The 23,324-nt window shown below is 40.4% G+C and overlaps 2 protein-coding genes across 3 annotated transcripts; one reads left to right on the top strand and one right to left on the bottom strand.

Moving 5' to 3' along the window:
* Positions 1–1,448: 1,448 nt before the first annotated feature.
* Positions 1,449–7,933, top strand: derl3 (derlin 3). Its single transcript, XM_085785828.1, has 7 exons — positions 1,449–1,632; positions 3,456–3,521; positions 3,625–3,698; positions 3,847–3,940; positions 6,256–6,451; positions 6,565–6,655; positions 7,526–7,933. Exons 1-7 carry the CDS (start codon positions 1,543–1,545, stop codon positions 7,614–7,616), a joined length of 702 nt encoding a protein of 233 aa, XP_085641954.1. The 5' UTR covers positions 1,449–1,542; the 3' UTR covers positions 7,617–7,933.
* A 1,567-nt stretch (positions 7,934–9,500) lies between these two features.
* Positions 9,501–20,383, bottom strand: LOC146980891 (SWI/SNF-related matrix-associated actin-dependent regulator of chromatin subfamily B member 1). 2 transcript variants are annotated; one of them, XM_085785843.1, is made up of 9 exons: positions 20,280–20,383; positions 18,998–19,109; positions 18,409–18,538; positions 15,989–16,126; positions 15,771–15,898; positions 14,236–14,402; positions 13,244–13,434; positions 11,442–11,582; positions 9,501–9,911 (listed from the first exon to the last, which is right to left on the bottom strand). In XM_085785843.1, exons 1-9 carry the CDS (start codon positions 20,361–20,363, stop codon positions 9,881–9,883), a joined length of 1,122 nt encoding a protein of 373 aa, XP_085641969.1. In that variant the 5' UTR covers positions 20,364–20,383; the 3' UTR covers positions 9,501–9,880. The 2 variants fall into 2 exon arrangements, with proteins under 2 accessions (XP_085641969.1, XP_085641970.1); XM_085785844.1 differs by having other exon boundaries at positions 9,501–9,920; positions 11,451–11,582.
* Between the last annotated feature and the right edge of the window lie 2,941 nt (positions 20,384–23,324).

Genomic DNA, 23,324 nt, shown 5'->3' with positions numbered 1-23,324 from the left:
TTCCTCCCCTTTCTCCCCTTCCTCCACCTCCTCTTCTTCCTCCTCCTCCTCCTCCTCCTCTGCCGAGTATCCGGCTGCAGCCGTTGGTTGAACTGTGAAGCGTCGTCGTGTTGGTCCCATGTTTGATTCCCTCAGTGCAGGACACTGACGAGTCGTTACAGTTTTCATCGTGTCATCGTCTGTTGTTGCTGTTTTTTGATTTTTTTTTTAAATTTCCTCACCAGCTCCTCCAGATGTTCATCGCTGAACTTATTTATACACAGTCGACGTAGCGACTCTTTCCTGTACATACAAGTCTCTTGATGATTATTATTGCTGTTGTTTTGGTTTTTTTACTCACATGTATCCTGTACGTTGGACGTTGAACTGTATGATGAACTGCATATTGTTTCTTTCTTAATAAAACCATTTATCTTTGTACCAAACTCTCAGAAACACTCAAACTATATTTTATCTAAATGTTGTTGCTTTGTTTTTTTTTACCTGTTGTTTATATTTCATCTAAATGTAACATTTTTTAATTAACCTGCTTTTTAATAACTTGTATGTTTAAAAAAATAATAATTCTATGAATGTATGAATTTAACTGACGAATAAATTCACTTTACACCCAAATCTGAATAAGTTTCAAAACTTAAACATAAGAAATAATAAATAAAATGTTGTTTTTTTAATTAAAAACATTATTAGAAATTGGGGTAACACTTTACAATAAGGGTCCCTTAATTAATATTAGTTAGTACATTATTAAGCATTAATATATAAACTAATGTGTTAATTAATGCTTAGTGATGCATACATAATAATAACTAATTACATTATTCAACTTTTATTATTACTTAATCATTTATTAAAGCAGACGTTTTGGCTAACTTCCTGTCAGCCGATGGAGTTAGCAGTCCCGGCCCTCGTCCCCACGTCACCACATTCACGTGCATCCCTTGGCTGCACACACAGAGAGGACCGCCCCTTTATGCCGTTCTCTCTCCTCATTGGATAAAGGTTGTAGGATACAAGGAAAGTTTTCCCCTCAGCTCAGAGCAGAGCAGAGTGACTGACAGACCCGTGTTTCAGACCAAACACTCTATGTAAGTGATTGCTGTTGGAAGATATAACTATTTAAGACTTATATTAACACAAACATTACTTTACTTTACCATTACCTTACTTCTGCTTTAACTAACTTTGAGTAGTAAACATTAATTAACTGCTTACTAATAGGTTACATTAATTAATGTGTTTCCTAATCCTAAATAATACATAATAATGATTGTTAATATATCTGTAAACAGTTAATTAAGGGACCCTTATTGTAAAGTGTTACCGAAATTGGACATTTTATAGATTATCACAGTGTGTGGGCTGGATGGTGGTATTTGATTGAGTGTGATATGTGATTGCCAGTTGCAGGGAGTGGGTGTGTGTGTGGGTGGGTGGGGGGGCAGGGGGCGGAGCCTGTGTACAGTTCACTCAGTGGGTGAATGATGGTGGACAGTGAAGGCAGCAGCAGCAGCAGCAGCAGCAGCAGCAGCAGCAGCAGTGATGGCTCACAGCTTCACTCAGGAGTATTTCCAGATCCCCGTGGTGACACGAGCGTACACAACAGCCTGCGTCCTCACAACCGCTGCCGTGGTAAGATAACAACAACAACAACAACAACAACAACAACAACAACAACAACAACAACTTTCAAACAGAGGAAAACATGCACAAACATGCACTGATGTCAGAAACATGCAGAGTATGATAATTGTTATTGTGATGATGTGTATTTACAAATTGTAATATTATGTTCATGTTGATATTATGATTTTTGAAATATTAAATATATCAATGAGCTGCATGTAGTTGTTTGCCAGTTCCTACTTTTTTTTTTAATGTACTTTCACCTAGAAAAGACAAATTGAGTAATAACCACCTCTGAAAGTTTGCTCGTCTCTCTACATGATGAGTTGCTGCTAATAAACTAACTTTTTAAGCACTGGCTGAATTTACAACTATATTACCTGAAGTGTGGGAGCTAAAAGGAAGTGAAGGGTAATTTTCATTGATATATCAGTTCATGATTGAAATATAAAAGCAGTGGTGATGTCAGTAGATATGAAATGTGATGGTAATTCAGGTGTGAGTGGCAAAAACACTTTATTTTGAATGAAAAGTGAAAAAGTAAAAGTGAAGCATCAGATGACCACAGTGAAAGGAGACGAGGTGTTAGCTGGAGTATAAAAACATGTGTTAACTGAGGTTCTTGCACCTGAAACTGAGACCGAAAGAGTCAAAGATAAAAGCAGCTGAAGAGTCGGATAGCCATCAGTTCATGGTTAAACACTGAACTGAAGTTAAAGTGAAACTGCTGAACATATTGTTCTCCTTGACGAAGCAGGTGAAGTGGCAACAGAAACTGGATGAGTGAAAGCAGCTGTAGCATGATGAAGTAGAACATGTTCATTTAGTTTAAGTGTCAGCGATGAAAGTAGCTGATATGTGTGAAAGCAGTTGAAGTGTAACCAACGAAAGCAGTCGATGTGTTTCGTCAAAGAGTGAGCAACAAAAACTGAACATTTCGTAATGACGAATACGATTTGAAAGTAGTTGAAGCGTCAAACCGTTAGATGACTTTACCACAGTGAAAGGAGACGAGGTCTTAGCTGAAGTATAAAAGACAAAAACATCTTCAACAAGGGGCGTTAGAAAAGGACTTGAAACTGAGACATAAAGCCCCAGTATGTAACTTATTTGGCTTTTTATTAGCAAAAATCAAATATTTCTTTCATAAATCCGTATTTCACTGAAGTGGAATCACAGCCGCATACAAATGAAAGCTTTCTGGTACCTTAGAATGAGTTGTTACAAGTTGTTACAAATACATAAGTGGGCGACGCACCGAACCGAGGCGGCCATGTTGCATCGCCATTTTTTACGTTGAGTGTCAGCGTGACCGTAGGTAACCACGGAAACTCAGCGGAGCTGTGGGCTCGGCCTGTTAAAACTGTCACCACTGTGTAGTGTGAGGAAGGACGGAGGCACTGGTGTTGCATTCAGGTGCAGTCAGGCAGACGGCCGTCGGCAAACCAACCGGATGTCATTTTACTGGACGAGAGAAAGACGGTAAAACGTGGGTCAGGTAAACAATACCACATCACCATGACAACATATTGTCACGCCTGTATTGTTTTGCCTCGTGCTGGCGGACCACTTGTTTACATAGACGCTTGTTTATCCTGTTACATGCAGCGTCTGTTGTCTGTCTGACGTCTGCCCCATTTCAGGTGAATGCAACATCAAGAATACGTTCAGATATGCAACCGCACCGCTAGATGGGGGGAATTCCTACATACTGGGGCTTTAAAGAGTCAAAGATAAAAGCAGTCCAAGTGTCAGACTGATAGTTCTTTGTACAACATTTTAATTTCTGCTGATTAATGTAAAACTGTGTTTGTTTGTTTGTTCTTTAGCAACTTGACGTCATCACGCCCTTCCAGCTCTACTTCAACCCCGACCTCATCATCAGAAGATACCAGGTCTCACCTGTCACCTGCTTGAATCCACTTTAAACACCTTCATAATACAACTTGTTATCATCATATTTACATTATTACCTCTCTCTCTCTCTGTCTCTCTCAGATATGGCGTCTGATCACCAGCTTCCTCTTCTTCGGCTCTCTTGGCTTCAGTTTCGTGTTCAACATCATCTTTCTGTATCTTTCAGAAAACACAGGAAATGTCTCACTTTGCATGATTGATTATCAGTTTGGTATAGATTCTAATGGCAGCATTACACACACACACACACACACACACACACACACACACACACACAGATCAATAGTCCTTAACCAGAGGAAGGTATCGATACTGCCGGATGCTGGAGGAGGGATGTTTCCGGGGACGGACGGCAGATTTTGTTTTCATGTTCCTGTTTGGAGGCATCGTGATGACCGTATCCTTTAAGTCGCTTACTGTAACGACGCTTTAACAGCCGTCGTCATGACGTCTGTAGGTACATTTCAAAACAAAGAGCCGGTTTGCGTAAATGACAAAAAGATATAGGCCTAAAGTATATTGTATCGTATCGTAACAATCATCGTATTGTATCATATGATATCGTATCGTAACATTCATTGTATTGTATCGCATTTTAACATCCATCGTATTCTATCATTGTATCATTGTATCGTATCGTATCATATCGTAACAATTATTGTATCGTAACATTCATCGTATCATATCATATCATATTGTATCATCTCATTGTATCATATCATATCATATCGCAACATTCATCATATTGAATCATATCATATATCGTATCATAGTATTGTATCATATCATATCGTAACATTCATCGTATCGTATCATATCGTAACATTCATCATATTGAATCATATCGTATCGTATCATATCGTAACATTCATCACATTGAATCATATATCGTGACATTGTATCGTATCGTATCATATCGCAACATCCATCGTATCATATCATATCATATTGTGCATTTTTTTAGTAGGAAACCCAAGAAGTGACAGAAATCCATGACAGACGATGTTAAAATCAAACAACTGAAACCCAAACTATCTGCACAGTTTGACACCAATGAGTGTTGATTTAATTTGGATGAACTGGCCCTTTAAGGTGGAAACATTAGACCAGGGATGTCAAACATGCGGCCCGTGGGCCAAAACTGGCCCACCAGAGGGTCCAATCCGGCCCGCAGGATGAATTTGCCATATGTGAAAATTACATTAAAGACAGAAGAGGCATAATATTGTTGAAATTGCATGTGTTTTTCTTGTGAAATTTCAGGTTGTTCATAACATGTTTTGTAAAAGGACAGTTCATTTAATGTAAACATCTTAATAATGTACTTATTTGCACTAAAATAAAGAGAAACAATAAGAGTTCTCATTACTTATAGGTTATTTTGCTGTTATTTTACCGGTCTGGCCCACTTGAAATCAAATTGCGGTGAATGTGGCCCCTGAAGTAAAATGAGTTTGACACCCCTGCATTAGACCCAACAGGCTGCTGACATCAACAACATCTGATGTGTCACCCCTCAGTCTGAACCTGGACGTCCTCTGCTTAAAAAACTGTTTCTGATGATGATGATGTTCAGCGTTTCGTAGCCAGGAGCTCTTGTTCACATTCCAGGTTAATGATACAGTCGTCGTGGTGTGTTTACTGCTCACGTCCCTCTGGGCTGTTGTGAAAACGGTCAGCGTGAAGCTTTATGGGTTTTTTTAAACCATCATTTTTCTGCTGAAATATCACAACACTGATTCACTGAGCTGAGATGAAAGGACGTCTGTCGTCTTTTACTGTGAGAGGTAAAAACAAAAGCCTCCGGCTCCAACAACATGTCCCATAATAATTATTACATATAAACTGTCATATTAACATCTCAAGTGGCGCTTTTAGGTGAATCATGTGCATCAAGAGCTGAAAGATGAACACTGACATGTCTCCAAACACAGCTCCTCTTATATAAACATGTATGGAAGTCTCCTCATGCCAGAAAAACAAAAATAGAAGTTAAAATGTTTGAAAAGAATAAATAAATAAACTATGAGAATCAACAAATATTTCATAATGCCGCCTTGAAAAAAACATGAAATTTCAAAATTTGGACAAAAGAAGCCATTAATAATTTACAAACGTCATATCTTTATAATTCTGTGTAAAACCAACATAATCCAAAGGTTTGTTAAAATCATGCATTATAATTATGGAACAAGACAAATCTAAACTTAAGTAAAATGATGATATCTAGTCAAAAATGATTTAATAATTTAAATTGTCAATATTGTCAAGAATTCTGCAATACTTTAAAAAATCTTAATTCACCATCATGAAAACTGTTTAAATCTTAGAAAATAAAAAATACTCCTGGGAAGTCAAAATTATAACATACTAGACTGATTTGGATTATAAAATAAGTCATAAATGTATTGTATATAATAATATAGTAATTTGCAAACAAAAAATCCAAAATTTCCCCCAAATCCCAAATTTTCGGGTCAAATTTGTGACTTTAAATTTTATAATAAGTTATTGACTGTGATATAGTATCTTATTGTTTTACCAATACAAATAACAATTTTGATGTGTTTCATGATTGTGAATCAGCCAATTTCACTTTTATTAACTATAACGCTTAATCAGTTTTTTTTTCTTGGTTGATTAGGAAGAAACGTTTGTACCAGACCTTGTTGTTGTTGTTGTTGTTGTTGTTTGACCTGAAGCTTGGTGCAGCTGTTCGGTTTGTTCGCCAACGTCTTCTTCCTGGGCCAGGCCTTCATCATCATGCTGGTGTACGTGTGGAGTCGACGACATCCGCTCATACGCATGAACTTCTTCGGCCTCCTCAACTTCCAGGCCCCGTTCCTGCCCTGGGTGCTCATGGGATTCTCGCTGCTGCTCGGCAACTCCATCGTGGTCGACCTCCTGGGTAACCACGGAAACCACAACCCTGATAGTTTTTCTTTACAGTAGCTGTGTTGAAGATCCAAACATCGGTACTCTGAGTTAACTTATTGGTGACTTCCTTCCTTCCCTCTGCAGGTATCAGCGTCGGCCACATGTACTACTTCCTGGAGGACGTGTTTCCAAACCAACCAGGAGGAAGGAAGCTGCTGATGACGCCAGAACTTCTGTAAGAACCTCGAGTTTGAACCTTTAAGGTCTTAGTCTCAGTTTAGTCAAAACCTTCAAGAGGAACTCTGCAGGATTTTTAGCATAACTCAGCTCCATGTGTCCCTTAGCTCCCAGCTCCAGAGTCCTAGTGCTGGTTATTTTTTAGCTTAAAGCAGAAGTAAGCGATCCGGTGGTTTTGGCTAACTTCCTGTCAGCCGATGGAGTTGGCAGTCCCCGCCCTCGTCCCTACGTCACCACATTCACGCGCATCCCTTGGCTGCACAAACAGAGAGGACCGCCCCTTTATGCCGTTCTCTCTCCTCATTGGATAAAGGTTGTAGGATACAAGGAAAGTTTTCTCCTCGGCTCAGAGCAGAGCAGAGTGACTGACAGACCCGTGTTTCAGACCAAACACTCTATACAAGTGATTGCTGTCGGGAGATATAACTATTTAAGACTTATATTAACACAAATATTCCGCTTACTTCTGCTTTTAAGACAAAAATGAACCAAACACGTCAAAGTCCATCAATGAGATCCACAAACCAACTTCCTGTCTGTACATTCAGGAACTAGCCTACAACCAGTCTCAGACAAGTCGACACTTAAATCTCCTCTTATACTATACAGCTGTTTGTGTGAATAAACTTAAGGTTTATTCTGTTCAAACTAAAACAGTCTGACACTTTGTCTGTGAAGAGTCATCATCGCCTGTCAGGTAATGCAGGTTGTTTCTTTTATTCACCAATCATGGTGTAAGAATCAAACACTGAGCCTCTGAAGGTTTGGAAAACGTGTTGCACACTAAAAACACGAAAATCTTCTGTTTCAGTTTGAGCAGCAAACACAAAGCTAAGTTGTTGGTGCTAAAAGTTTCTCTCTTTTACAGGCGAATCATGTTTGACCAGCCGAACGACCCCGACCTCCAACTCCTCCAAGACCAACAGCAACAACAGGAAGAGGAACAGCAACTCAACTAACAACACAACTAACAGCAGCAGCTAGCTAGCAGTTAGCGGCTAACAGCCGCAGCTAACAGCGGCTAACAGCCGCAGCTAGCTAGCGGCTAGCGGTAGTAGCACGACCCCTGAAATCACCAACTGTCTCTGGTTCAAGTTCACGCTCAGAAAAGATTTGACGAAGTCGAGAAGAAGAGGAAGCCAACACAAGAAAAAACAGGAGAAACTAAATCCAGACTGATTTTGTTTCTGTAACTTGAGGAGGCCAAAACGCAAAGGATTATGGGTAGAACCGAGTCCATATGTTTACATGATTTTTCTATGTGTTGTTATTATGTAACAGACAAACATCTGTGTATGTGATAAAAAACCATCTCTGATTTTCACCTTTTGCGTCCGTGTGTGTCTTTTTTTGGTTTTTTGAATGAGTGGACGGACCCTGGTTTTGTTTTGTCTAATGCAAACACACACACACACACACACACAGTCTCATCTACAGGTGGAGGTGACGACTGTAGGAAACACACGTGTCAAACTGCAGCTTCACTAAGGTTTTGTTTTACAGGTTGAGGATCCAGAAGATGTGTTTGGGTGAGTAAAAACTTCTCTGTGAACTTCACTGCAAAGATCTGTGAAGATAAATGACAGTAGTAAAAACAGAGAAGAGTGAACCGGTGCATGTGGCCTTCACTGACCCGTCGTTGTCGGTTTTAAACACAAAGTGCCGACGGCTCTGAATTCCCGTCACTCTGCTCCCCGTCTGTGCTGCTGCTCACGCTGCACTTTCACCCGCTGCTGCCTTTGTGGGTCAAACACTGGGGACAAAATGGAAATTGCTTAGTACAACAACACGCAACAAACAAGTGGACAACAAAAACCCGTCGCCCCTGGCAACACAGCCAACACAGGCAGGCAGCGGCTGAATATGATGGTGGACATGCACTCCTGTGGTTTTAGGTTTTTATTCTAAGGGCGGGAAAATGACCGTCTCTTCACAGTGACGTCATGTTGATTAAAAAGAAAACTGGGCTGGAGAGATTTTAGGTAAATATCTCACTAGATTCCTGTTAAATATTCATTTTAAACACAAAAAATGTAACTGTAGATCTTTGTCAATTGTTTTTAGATGGTTTTTTGGCTAACCCTTTAATTTATAGGCCACTAATTATGTGATTATGTCAAGAAATACCCCAGAAATAACAATTAATTACATAGTAATGTCAAGATTAACCTAGAAATAACAATTAATTGCATAGTAATGTCAAGAAAAAGCCTAGAAATAACAATTAATTGCATAGTAATGTCAAGATTAACCTAGAATGAACAATTAATTGCGTAGTAATGTCAAGAAAAAGCCTAGAAATAACAATTAATTGCACTGTAATGTCAAGAAAAGGCCAAGAAATAACAATTAATTGCATAGTAATATCAAGATAAAGCCTGGAAATAACAATTAATTGCATAGTAATGTCAAGATTAACCTAGAAATAACAATTAATTGCATAGTAATATCAAGAAATAACGGTCATTTCATGGTAATGTCATGTTTTTTATAAAGGCAAAAGATTACAGATGCTTTTGGGAAATTTTTTGGGAAAGCCAGAATTACAATACATTTTTTTCTGGGCTATTTCTACACAATTATCAGTTATTTCTTGGCTATATTTCTCCACATTACTATGAAATTGGCCTGTTATTTCTGGGTTATTTCTTGACATTATCACATAATGCCTGTAAATTAAAAGTGTTACCTTTTTTTTCTAATGCGACGTCCAACAGAAAGCACACAGTGACCTCACAGGAAGCTTTCACTTTTTTTTTTATTTTGTAAGAATTATTAAAATGTACAAAAAGACAACAAATACAACATAACAATATATTATCTGAGACTGTTGAGTGATGATGTTTCTCCCTCTGTGGTCGGGTAAAGAGTCAGTGGTCAGAGTGAGAGAGCAGCTTCTCCACGCCGAGGGTCCAACAGGGAAACACGAAGGATGAGGAGGAGGAGGAGGAGGGGGAGGGGGGAGGGGCATTTTCTACCAGGGGGGGAGGAGTAGGAGGGGGGAGGGGCTTCGCCAAACAAAAACGAAATATTAATATTAACCATAGAAAATAAAAAGCAGGACGGTGAGCGGCCGACCGAGGAGCGGTGAGGACGTCGCGGCGGAGGAAACGTCTCTGAACCGCGACGACGTTTAAACCCTCGACCGGACGAGCACCGATCCTGCAGGACGCTGCCACCGCCGTCGCCGTGGTTACCGCCACCGCTGCTGCTGCTGCGGCGTCTACCACGCAGGCGCCGTGTTCGCCAGTCGCCTCATTCTCCTGCAGAGCAAACAGGAAGAGACGGTCAACAACAACACAAACACAAACTGAATTAGCTCCAAGCTCCAACAAGGTGGAACATTTATGTTTAATATAGAAACAAATGAACAAATAAATAAAACAATAGTTCATTTTTAACTGTGGATTAAAAGTGTTTTCTTATAATATTGTCTGTTTTGAGTTTTTCATCTGCATGTGTCCTGTTTTGTAAATGTCAATTGTATGATTTGTAGTTGTGAGGTTTTACAGTCGTACTGTGTCTGTGTTGTGTAGGTTTCTGCCTTGTGACTACAGATGAAATTTAGATTAAAGGGATAGTTCAACATCTTGGCAAATTGGCCCATTGCCATAATCCCTAGAGACATAGCATTTTTTTTTAGATTTGAGCGTCTGCCAGTTTGTTTGTTTTTTGAGTGATTTTAAAACTCAAGTCCTTTCTGCACAAAACTCCTCAAACTTTTCTACTTTAGGTTTACCTTTAAAGTGATTGTTCGACATTCTGGCAAATCGGCCCATTGCCATAATCTCTATAGTCACAGCAGTAGGTTCGTTACCTTTAATTGTCGGTGCAAGCTATTTTTAGAACGGTGGAGCAGAGCAACGAGCTGCTCAGAGCTACGCTACGGAGGCTCATGGGATTTCTTGGTTTCCCTCATCAAAGTCATCAAATACACAATCCAACAACTCCACAACACTCTGGTGGACAAGTTGTGACCTGCACATTCACCACGCTATGAGATAATAACACAACGTTACCAGACAGAGTTGTTTTAGAGGGAAATACAGAGACTGCTTGATGAAAAACTGTCCCTGAAGGCAACGCGCATCAGTGGTTTTGCATGAACTTCCCTCTAAAACAACTCTGTCTGGTAACGTTGTGTTATTATCTCATAGTGTGGTGAATGTGCAGGTCACAACTTGTCCACCAGAGCGTTGTGGAGTTGTTGGATTGTGTATTTGATGAGTTTGATGAGGGAAATCAAGAAATCCCATAATGAGCCTCCGTAGCGTAGCTCTGAGCAGCTCACGGCTCTGCTCCGCCGTTCTAAAAATAGCTTGCAACGACAATTAAAGGTAACGAACCTACTGCTACGACTATAGGGATTATGGCAATGGGCCAATTTGCCAAAATGTTGAACTATCCCTTTAAGGCGAATACATGCTGAAGAAAAAAATCTGGGTGATTAATGTGCATCGTCCCAATTCAATAAATAAATAAATGAAATGAAATAATGATCAGTTATCGACTCATTATCAGTGTCTTCGTCACTGTGACCAGAGTTCATTTCACAGAGGAACGAGCTGTGGATTCACAGTGATGATAATAATATCATTTATTTATTATTTATATATTATACGGCTTTTTAGTTCCTTATATTGGTTCTCCTCTGTGTTATTAACATGTAGAATGACTAATAGTTATAGTATTTTCAGTTGTTTCGTTTCAGTTGTTTTTGTTTCCATCCACAGACTCGTGGATTTGACTCCGTATGAAACTTTATCGACAGCAGACGAACGGACGACACTCGCCTGGTGTTTCTGTCCTGGTCTCTGATCTTCTTCTCCATCTCTGCGTCCGTCAGCGTCTCCAGCAGAGGACACCACTGGTCGGCGTCGCCCGTGTTCCTGATGGCGATCTCCACCGTGGGCAGAGGGTTCTCACTGAGCACACACACACAGAGACACACACACACACACACACACACACACACATCAATATTATTACAGATGTGGCCGTGTCGTCCAGCTGTGTCAGAGTTCTCCAGCTCTGCGTCCGTCTGGGTTTTTAGACTCAGACGGGTCGTGGCCGCGTCCGCTCCGTTTCACCCAGAGAGAAGCAGCAGCAGTGGTGGTGACCTGAGGTTACAGCCACGTCTCCATGGCAACACCACACACATACAACAACAGCAGCAGCAGCAGAGACATTTCCACACAGACTCTTCTGTAACTCAACATAAAGGTCAGAAAACATCTGTCTGGAGAAACAAACCCATTCAACTGTGTTTATTGTAGGGCTGACCCAAAAAAATCGAAGCTTCGAAGCTTCTTCGTTGCCATGGTAATCGATCATGAAGTCCGTGATCGATTGTATTTTTTTTTTCTTCCTTTTTGACACCGGTTCTCATCGACAATTGTTACATTAAAATGAGTCGGCTACTTGGCATCCTGGAAACCTGCCTGATTTTGGAGATAGGCAGTGTTTGTTTGCCATCACTTTCATTACTTTCATTATTTCCCTATTCCCCTTTTTATGTCCGCGAAGCTTCGATTATCAAAATATGATAATCGGGTCAGCCCTAGTTTATTGTAAATGAATTAATGTGTTGATCGTCTGTTTGTTTTATATATGCATACACTTCACCATTTTAGACATACATGTGTTATATGTAGTATTGAGAATTTGTGTACAATGTAACACTGCTGTGTTGTTTTTATAACCTGCAGTTGAAAATTGAAAAACACTGGCACATTTACAGTAACGTTGATTAATGTGCACTGTCCCTTTAAAAATAATAAATAAATACAAATGAATGCAGTTTCTTTTGCATCTCTGATTCTCCAACGACGGAAACATCCTCGCTGAAACTTAAAAACAGACGTTTTCTTTAATGAACTGTTTTATCATGTGTACATGTGAGTAATTATCAAACAGCCACATGGAAAAATCATTTGTGATTATTTTCTTAAATGACTATTACTACTGTTTTCCTATTCCTTTTCTATTTCATTATTACTTTTTATCGTGTTTTTTTCTTTTTTTTTCTAATTTATTTTTATTTTACATTTTCTCATTAACTTTGAATTTATACATCTCTATCCACAAGTTTCCAAACGTCATCTATGGTTAAAACCGGAAGCTGGTTTTGCATTTATGTTTCCATGGTTTTCAGTCGTTGTCATAGTTGTGGTAAACGCATGGATCTATTAATGCTGACTTTTAACAACGGATGTCAATTTGTGTGATATCTATTGTTAAAAGCTGGTGTGATGATCCATGCGTTTTACAGATTTTCATTGAAAAAAAACAAAAAAACATGCATTTTCCGGCGTTCGGAAAAAGGTGGATACATCTAAGGAAAAAAATGGGATTTACTGTGAGGTAAATCTGTAAATCAAAGTGGAATAAAAACACACAAAAATAATAAGAAGTGTAATCATCATTGTGTCTGTAAACTGAAGAGAAAATTCGAGACATCGCCTAAATGCAGCGTCTGTCCAACCACGACTGTTTGTTCTTCAGTTTTAGAAACATGAGACCAAACAGATCAGATGTGACATATGGAGGCGTGTGTGTGTGTGTGTGTGTGTGTGTGTGTGGTTACCTGAAGGCGTACGTCCTCTGGTGCCAGCTCAGCTGACCTCTGATGCTGTAGGCGATGGTGGTGACGAACTCTCCGCCCAGGCCGAGCTCCGAGCACAGCTTCAGAGCAAACTTCTCCGGGGAGTTCTCCCTCTCCGACATGTCCCACTCAAACTGGTCCACCAGGGAGATGTTGCCCACGTGGATGTTCAGCTGGAATAAGGTTAAGGTAAGGTAAGATGAGGCTACGAAAACCAAACACATTTTATTTTATAGTGATTAAACACTTATACAAGGTACCAGTGCGCACTCTCCTCCTCTTCAAAGTTTCTAAGAAATTTAACCACTTTTTTGTAGAATTTTGTACCATGTTTTATTTTATTTTTTTGGAAATTTTTAACGTTTTTTTTTTTTTACGTAAACTTTTTTTTTCGAAATCTTACCAATTTTTTCTAGGATTTCTTTTAAACCTTTTTTTTTTTTTTACGTAAACTTTTTTTTCTCGAAATCTTACCAATTTTTTCTAGGATTTCTTTTAAACCTTTTTTTTAAAATACATTTTTACCACTTTTTAAAAAAATATTATTATTGTTTTACTTTTTTTTTTTTTTTTTAAGAAATTTTACCCTGATGAAAATTTTTTTTTAAATTTTGCCGCTTTTTTCTAAAAAAAAATTACACTTTTTTTTTTTTTTTTTTTAGAAATCTTACCAATTTTTTTTAAACCCTTTTTTGTTGAGAATTTTTACCACTTTTTCCCCCCTAAAAATGTTTAAACTTTTTTGAAGAAATTGTACCAATTGTATAATCTTAACACAAATTCAGGCCTAATTTGAACGTACATACTATTTGTGTATCTCTGGTGTTTGCTTCAAAATTTTGTCCAATGGGGGTCCATGGTCTAATTTTTGTCAATTTAAGGGTCGTAAAAGTAAAAAAGTTTCAGAACCACTGCCCTAGACGACGTGTGTGTGTGTGTGTGTGTGTGTGTGTGTGTGTGTGTGTGTGTGTCACCTTGATGATGACCCTCTGGTCCGTCTGCTCCTCCAGGATGCTGTCCGTCGGGTACGACTCGATCTGCTGGCGGATCGCCGAGGCGATGGCCGGGACGAAGGCCAGCGGGTTCAGGTCCAGGTCGTCACACAGGATCTCAGCGAACATCTCGGGCGTCATGAGCTTCTCTGGAGAAGGAAACAGAGAGAAGAGGAGGAGGAAATAAACTGTTTGGTCTTTCCTTTAACTTTAAAAAATCCTAATAATTTGTGACATTTGAGTAATTAGATGTGCATCGTGTAAATAAATTATTAATCTTTTGTTTTCATTATTCTGAATTTACCCAAATAACTTCAGACAAGAACAAACCCAGATAATATTTAACCCTCCTGTCGTCCTTCTGGGTCAAATTGACATAATATGTTCCCTTCCTCCATCCTCCCTTCTTTCCTTCCTTTCACAATCCTTTCTCCCTTCCCTCCTTCTCTTCGTCCTTACTTCTTCTTCCTTCCTTTTTTGATCCAATTGACCTGATCTGTTCTCTAACCCTCCATCTTTCTTTCCTTCCACGATCCTTTTTCCCTCCCTTCCTTGAACGAATCTGTTCCCTCCCTCCATCTTTCTTTCCTTCCGTTTTCCCTTCCTTATTTCCACAACCCTTTTTCCTTTCCTTCGTCCTTACTTCTTCCTTCCTTTTTGACCCAATTGACCCAATCTGTTCCCTCCCTCCTTCTATCTTTCCTTGCTTTTTCCCCCTTCCTTCTTTCCTCCCATCCTACCCTTTGTCTTTCCTTCCTTCTATCCCTCTGTCTTTCTTTCCTTCCCTTTTCCCTTCCTTCTTTCCCTTCATCCTTCCTTGAACGAATGTGTTCCCTCCCTCAATCTTTATTTCCTTCCTTTTTCCCCTCCCTTCCTTCCTTCCCTTCGTCCTTACTTCTTCCTTCCTTTTTGACCCAATCTGTTCTCTCCCTCCTTCTATCTCTCCTTCCTTTTTCCCCCTTCCTTCTTTCCTCCCATCTTTCACTTTGTCCTCCTTTCCTTCCTTCCTTCCTTGACCCAGGAGGGTTAAAGGGACAACGAGGAGTTTTGGAAAAGCGAAGTGTTTTCACACTACATTTATGAGCCTCCGCACACCCTGAAATTCTTTGACCGGCGCAAGACAGACTCATGTTTTCATTCATCAAGAATTAAAGTCAGAGGTTCAAAGACGATCACATACCGTCGTAGTTCCGACCATAAACGGCGATTCAGCGGCGTTATTCTCATGACTCGTTGCGAAACTGAAAGTAAAGAAACGCTGGTCGGCTCGACCAGCATCTCCGCCACCACTAATAATAACAAAATAACGATAGAGACAAAACGATATATTTATCGAAAATGGGCCCATTAACAAGTGTGGGTAGCGGAGATTCATCCACATCAACGTGAGACTTTTTTATAACCAAATAGAAACTCCTTGTTGTCCCTTTAAGATAAATATTACAGACCTGGGAACGTATAACATCTAATTCCATTCTCTCCATACTTGCGTAGTAAAACTGAAGTGAGGCCGTTACCGTTCATGTTCCAGGTGAAAGCGTCTCTGAGCTTCTGTCCCTCGATCTCCATGTCCAGACGGATCGGGACCAGGACCTCGGACTGGGTGGCGTTCTCGTGGATCACGGCCGGATCGTGGTCGTCGAAGCTGCAGAGGAAAAAACACACAACAAAACAATTTACAGACATGTTGTTCAATGTTTATCTGTGTGCGTGTGTGTTGGAGCAGCGAGCTGACCAGAGGGGGAAGGTCCTCTTCTTGTCGCGGCCCAGCCGGCTGCGGTTGATGGTGGTGGAGCAGGGAACGGCGTCCAGGTGGTGGGAGCTGTTGGGCAGCGTGGGAACCCACTGGCTGTTCCTCTTGGCCTTCTGCTCCCTGGAGACGCAGACAAACACCATGACGACGAACATGAGAAAGAGTGACGACGATAAACGTTTCCCAGCTCAGACCTGAGGAGTTGTTACTGCAGGAACCAGGACTCTGATGATGGGATGTTTTCATGTTCTCATTAGGGCTGCCACAAACGATTATTTTGATAGTCGACTAGTCACCGACTATTTTTTTCGATTAGTCGACTAATCGGATCATACGTAAATTGAATGTAAAACATACAGCTTATCGCACCAGCATGCAGCTGCTCTTATATACCATCATTAGCTTTCAGCTTGAAGTGTTTAAGGTATATGCTAACTAAAAATAAAGACAATTAAGATGATAGTTCATTAAACTTTTAATGAAATATGCAGCTTTAACTGTAGCATAAAGTGCAAACAGCTGAGTAAAATAAGGATAAGGCACTGGCCTAAACAACACCAAAATAAATACTTAAAGGTTTTTTAGGTTTTTCTTTCCTTCATTTGTCTCTGGCATTAAACATAGCTACATTTAAATAAAACGAGGTGGACACCTGAAACTAAGGAATTATTCACAATAATAAAGTTTTGGTAGGCTCATCATGTTCCCTTTTTACTGTCACAGAAGGAGAAACATGGAAAGACTCAACAGAAAGTTCTGTGTGAAACTGTCAAATGAAAACAAGTGAAACTGAGGTGCAGCTCAAACTCTGCAAGGTGTGGACTGTGATGAGAAGCTACCGGAAAATATTGACGTAGTTTTACGCCGGGAGAGAAGACTTCCTCGTTAAGATGAGCGCTCATTACGTGACCAGGACGCTGTGACCAGACGCGGTAACGTTCTAGTTCTCCAACACCGACTCTCAAAGTCCGCGATTTTATTTTTAAATGAGGAACGGCTGTTTTTCAGTCCGTGATTTAAAACGATGGAGCGGCGGTACCGCTCCTAGTAGCGCTTCTCATTTAAAACGACACAGAGAGAGAGAGAGAGGGAGAGAGGGAGAGAGAGAGAGAGAGAGAGAGAGAGAGAGAGAGAGAGAGAGAGAGAGAGAGAGAGAGAGAGAGAGAGAGAGGGGGTGAGGAGCGGCGGCGGCAGCGACGGGGGGGGCGGGGGGTTACACCGGTGCCGCTTGATGAGGGACAAGACCGGTAGAGAGAGAAAAGAGAGAGAACACCTATGTGTAGCCTACTGAGTGAGTGAGTGCACGTGTGTATGTGTGTGTGATGCGCGGCTGCGGCGGCGGCTGTGTGTGTGGAAGGTGCGGCAGCAGTTTTGAGAGAAAAACAAAATAACGACGCATCGACTATTAAATTAGTTGTCGACAATTTTAATAGTCGACGTAGTCGTGACTAGTCGACTAATCGTGGCAGCCCTAGTTCTCATATGATCCTGATTTAATCTATGAGCTGATTTTTGACTCTCCCTCTGATTAGACTGCTACTGAGCTCAGGTTCAGTAGTTTTTAAATAAGGTTAAATAAGGTCAGTGTCTTCTTTTAAGACTTTAAACACATTTCTCTCATTTAGCATTTCCTAATTTTACCCGAGTTGCTGATTTTCTCTTTTTCCCCACAGTCATTTACCTGTTTGTTTCTATACAGCCCTACACCTTAATGTTTAATTTCATCCCCTGTGATTTTATTTTCTTGTTTTAACTTGTTTGATACATGCTCTATAAATAAAGTTTATTATTATTACTTAACCAAGTTAAATCCCTGAGTAAACTCTTCGTAATATCACAGTTCCTCTACAGAAGAACAGAACCCGTGTTTACATGTTGTTGTGTCCATTCACTGCTTATATGTTCACAGTGGTTGCAGTTGTTGAATTATCACCACGACTGTACTGAAGAGCTGCACTGTTAAATTGATGCACATGTATTTAAAATGGCCCACTACAGAAGTTAAGTGCCTTTGGATCATTTTTTTATGTAAACATTCATATTTCTAATAATGCACCAAGCTAGATTGTTCCATCTCAATTTGCAGCATTAGTTCTGTGAAAATCTCTTTCATAACGTCATATAATAGCGTATCATATATTTCCTCTTTGTATCCTATTTATCTCCCTTGCACATTTCCCTTTGGAGCATCCTGGCAGAAGAATTTCCTTCGGGATGAATAAAGTTCTATCTATCTATCTATCTATCTATCTATCTATCTATCTATCTATCTATCTATCTATCTATCTATCTATCTATCTATCTATCTATCTATCTATCTATCTATCCGAGTGAAACTAGTGTTAAAACTGAAAGTTGTATCTGTGGTGTGTGTGTGTGTGTGTGTGTGTGTGTGTGTGTACCTGAGGTAGGCGGGCGGCTCGGTGCTGATGGAAACAGCTTTGTACTTCTCATCGTTTCCCTCCAGGATCTCCTCCACCTCCGAGGCCTTGAGCAGAGTCACACTGGTGGCCAGCTGAGTGTAGCCGTGGTCTGCACAGACACACAACCACGTCAACACAACAACAACAACAACAGACCTACACTAACTCAGTGTGAAGAGGTCAACCAGCCTCAAATCTGTTTAACTGTTAGAAAATAAAACTTTTACAAAGACTTGTTTCTCTGGATTATCAAACGTTAAATGACTCACAAAAGAACAAGTTGTGATTTAATAAGATAACACATACATGTGTAGTGTAAATACATAATGATATTAATAGAAACACATTTGAATTCATCATTATACACTGAATATTTTGTGCATGTTGAAAACTGCTTCTACTCAAAAGTCAAACTCTGACTGTCGTCTCATTGTGACTCAGGACAAACGCTCATATCAGACACACGACAGGTAATGACGGAGGAGACACACACACACACACACACACACACACACACACACACACACACACACACACACACACACACACACACAGCTGCTCTACTGACCGTGTGACGACTCCACTATTTTCTTCCTCTCTTCTACTGAGGCCAGTTTCCTCCATAGCGACGGGTAGCGTTTATACAGAGAGCCTCTGAACATACGGAGGTAGTTTCCCACCTGAACACACACACACACACACACACACGAACAAGAGTTAATACACACAAATACAAAACAAACACCCCTGAACTCATCAGTAAGAGAATTACTGGTTAGAGCAGCAGGAAAGACTCAACAGATTCATCAATATTAGTAACTTAATAATAATATTTTTGCATATTTTCCTTGGTTCTAGGGCTTTCCTCTCCTGTACAGTTATTTATTTGCCTTTTGTACTATGAGATGTAATGTTTGCTTATTGTGCATATGAATAATAATAATACAAAAGTCTAATGATAAACTAGTACACGTTCCATTCATGTTTAAAGAAAAAAAACGCAAATATTTCAGATTTCAGTGTGAATTTGACCTTTTTCTCTCATAAACATATCAATAAAGTTAAAATCTTTTCAGTTTTACCACATCTGTAGATGTGACATGAAGCAATGGAGAATTACACCTGATGTCTGTTTTTATTTTTTGTGTGTTTCTGTATCTGATGTGTTTTTAATTATTGGTCATTTTATATACTTGTTTGTGCAATCTAATTGTAGCTAGATAATTTGTGTTGTTAATTCTTGGTTTATTTATGCGTTGATTGTGTATTCCTGTTGTTATATGTCTTTTGATGTGTACTGCATCAGCTAATGGAGATCAAATGAATAAAATCAAATCTAGCTAACCTGCTAGCTGCAGCCCTGCCTCGGGTTAAATATTATATCTAATATGTGTTGATTAGCCTGAGGTGAGCTACGGCTAAACTACAGCTACAGTTAGAACAAACAAAACAATTTAATATATGTCAGTAAGTGTGAGTTTAAACCAGTTTTAAATATGGAATAAATAAATAAACCCGCTCTGTTGTGATGACCTAGCCGTTAGCCACTTAGCTAACAGACAGCTAGAGAACAGGGTGAATTTCAGCGGAAGGTCGAACATTTTCTGCTAAAACTTCCCCCAGCTGCACCGACATGTAGATAAATATGTTTAATTCTGGTGAATATTCTCAGTTTTATCACTAAAACAGAACAAATATAAATGAATGAGTCTCTGTTAGCATCCTGAGCTAACTAGCTGCTAACGGAGGATAAAGACACCGACGCTGCCGCGCGCCGATAATCAATCCATCAATCAATCGAACCAGTGAAGTAAGGCATCGCTTCGACACCCAGGGATGAAAACACGAACCTCCGATCCGATCATGTAAAAGTCTCCATCCTCTTCGAGTTGAAATTTCACCGGTTTTTGTCCAAACGTCTTGCTCAGCGCCATGATGACGTCCAACAACAAAGATCCGCGTTACTGCGCATGCGCGAACCACAACAACGTCTCCGTCGCGGCGGAATGACGTCACAATAACGGCCCGCGTTAATCCGTTTTGGTCATGGATGTATTATATTAACGGTTTTGGTCAGCCCCCCTGTAATCCTCTCAGCAGGCACGCCGATTTTTCCCAGTGGCCACCCGTGGTACTGCAACAAAAAATCCCATGCGGCCCAGAAAGGATTTTTCCCATAGACCGCAATAGTAAAAGAGAAGCCTGTAAAACTGTTCACAGGACACCTCCAGCTGTAACCTCCGTTAATTACTAATCTTTGTATTCTATATTTTTAAGTCATGGACTTTTTATCCGTCAAAATGTTTTCTAACGGCCAGAAAAGCCACAGAAAAGTCTCTTTTCTGGCCGTGACGTCACGGCTGTGTCCGTGCACCAGCAGTGCGCGGTCGTGTGTGTCTCTGGACCGAGGATGCCTGAAACTAATGAGACTCTGTCCGGTGCTAAAATCACTCAGAAAAGTGGAAAACACGGCTCAAAGGTGAGTTTTTGTTTGGTCACATCGAGTTAATTTAACTTTATGATAGTTAATGTCTGTTATTAGTCTCTTGTCAACTCGTATTCTTAAACGTAACGTTTTAATTGATGAGATCGCCTCGTAGTGACTGCATTTACTGACGTGAAACCGGACTGTCTTACATTACTTTCCCTGTAAAACCCATATTTTTCAGTAATTTTAGCTTGATAAGTCATTTATGCTGTATGTGTGTGTGTGTGTGTGTGTGTGTGTGTATCTGTGTGTGTCTGTCGCTAGGGATCCACTGGCGTCAATGCGATTTCTTGCCGGACGCGACGCCTCTGAAAAAACGGACGCTTCGGTAGGCGGGAACACAGACCGGCGAGTTAACGGACAGTGGACAAGCAGACCCCCGCCCCCCCGAGCTGTTCTCTATCTCGCTCCCCATTGGACAGCGACCCTGCGTCGGACGCATTCATTTGCATAAAGTTGAGCTCCGGTCAACTTTTGGACGCGCCGCAGCTGCTCGAACGGACGCGCCGCGTACCCAGAATGCTTTGCGGGCGCGTCATTAACGGTTTGACGCGTCCCATAGAAATGAACAGGCAGCCGCGTCGCGGCGGACGAAACGAACGCCAGTGGATCCCAGGCGTGTCTCATCGCGGCTGATGTTCTACACCTGTTGCTCCGTTCACGTTAATTTATTTTACGGCTTAATTAATGCCACGGTGGTAAAATGTAGGAACCGAGACTTCTCCTCCATGGTCGGTGTGTCGTGTGTGTGTCCTGACGGTGCAGCTGCTCCCCGTCTTCACCGGGGCCGGAGGAAGAACCGTGGACGTCCTCCTCCTCCTCCTCCTCCTCCTCCTCACCGTCGTCAGTGTGTGTTTGTTCAATGTCAGTAGCTAAATGATCACTTAAACTCATAATCATATTATTAAATTGTTCGGAAAAAAACAAACATGCTTGTGACTTTTTTCTTCTTCTACCAAATCCAACATCAACTGTGTCTGAGGCATCGTGTTTAATTAAAATGTCTGGTTCTGTAACAGCTGTATTTAGTGGACACTGATATTCTGTGTGTTGTGGAAATATTGTAAGGTTAAACTGTTGAATTACAAAGAGTCTCATCCACCTGAAGGCTTAATGATGATGATGAAACTATGAACACAGCCAGTACAGACAATTATTAAAAGGAAGATGTTTTTGCCAAAGAGCTCTAACTTTCTTTAATCACAGTGTGGTTGATTAAAAACAAAACACGTGTGACTACGTTTATAATACCTCCACCAACATCCTGTAAATACAACTGGTGAACTGTGCAGCAAGTTAAATATACTATTCAATATAAAAAAGGTAAGAGTAAAGCCTCATTACATTATTTGAGGTGTTCTGTGGTCATCTCTGTCATGTTTAACAAAAATACAGTTAATTAGGGCCGCGGGCAATCGCCCCGGGCACTGGTCCCAACAGCTATGAAATAGCTGCAGGGACCAGTGCCCGGGCGAAGCCCGGGCACTACTGTTATTGTGTGGATTTTTTAGTGTGAATGCTGGAAGCATTCACACTATTGTTATTCGGTTCGGCCATTTTCTGCCTTTCTTCGTCATGTAACTAGTCCTTCATACTTTGTGCTATTTCAACAATTCAAATATCAAAATGTTCAGCCTTTTCGGGACAGGTGTGCTATGTCTTTTCTCTTTTCAACTATTCATACTTTTTGCAATATTCAACTATTTCTGATTTTTTTTTCCCCATAGAGAATGCATTGGAACAGTCTTGAAACTCTTCAAATCTTCTTACTTCTTTCAGCCTTTAAAGCGTCCACATACTTTCAGCTAGAGACTTCATTCAAATTCTGAGCTGTAGACAAACTTCTAATGTATTCATCCTGTATTTACAACTTTTTCATAGCTTGTACCGTTTTTGAGATAAATCCTTTAAAAGCACATGAGGATTTCTGACAAATTTCACACTTTTCAATGAGTGTGTATGGGGTTGGGTCAGAGTGAGTGACATCATCGTTAGAGTGAGAGGGATCGAAAAAACATTCAGGATTTTTTCTGGATAAATTGCCAGCACGGCCACAAATTAAACTCTAGACACATGATTTCCTCACCGGTTTGTAGCCACACTTGTCGTGTCTCATTTAATGTGCTCAAAACAGCAGACAGACTTACAGAATTGTCTCAATGAGCCTAATTGTGCAGCTAGATCCGCTCCAGTGGCTCATCCACTTCAATAGAAAAGTAGGAGCTGATTTTTTTAGAAAAGCAGAAATGCCCCCCTTTTCTACCTTGCGACCCTGAGAAAAGTTTTTGCCCTACAAACATTTAATGCACATCAATGTGCTCAGGAAGGTCTGCTTGCCCAGATGGTCAGGAGGACCACATTCTGATAAGAGTTACGGTTCTCTTTTTCTGGGCTGTTTTGGGAAGCT

Source organism: Trachurus japonicus, chromosome 9 (genome assembly GCF_045865225.1).
Source record: "Trachurus japonicus isolate A0001 chromosome 9, Traja_1.0".
In the NCBI taxonomy this organism is placed as follows: domain Eukaryota; kingdom Metazoa; phylum Chordata; class Actinopteri; order Carangiformes; family Carangidae; genus Trachurus; species Trachurus japonicus.
This window is presented reverse-complemented; position numbering and strand designations above follow the sequence as displayed.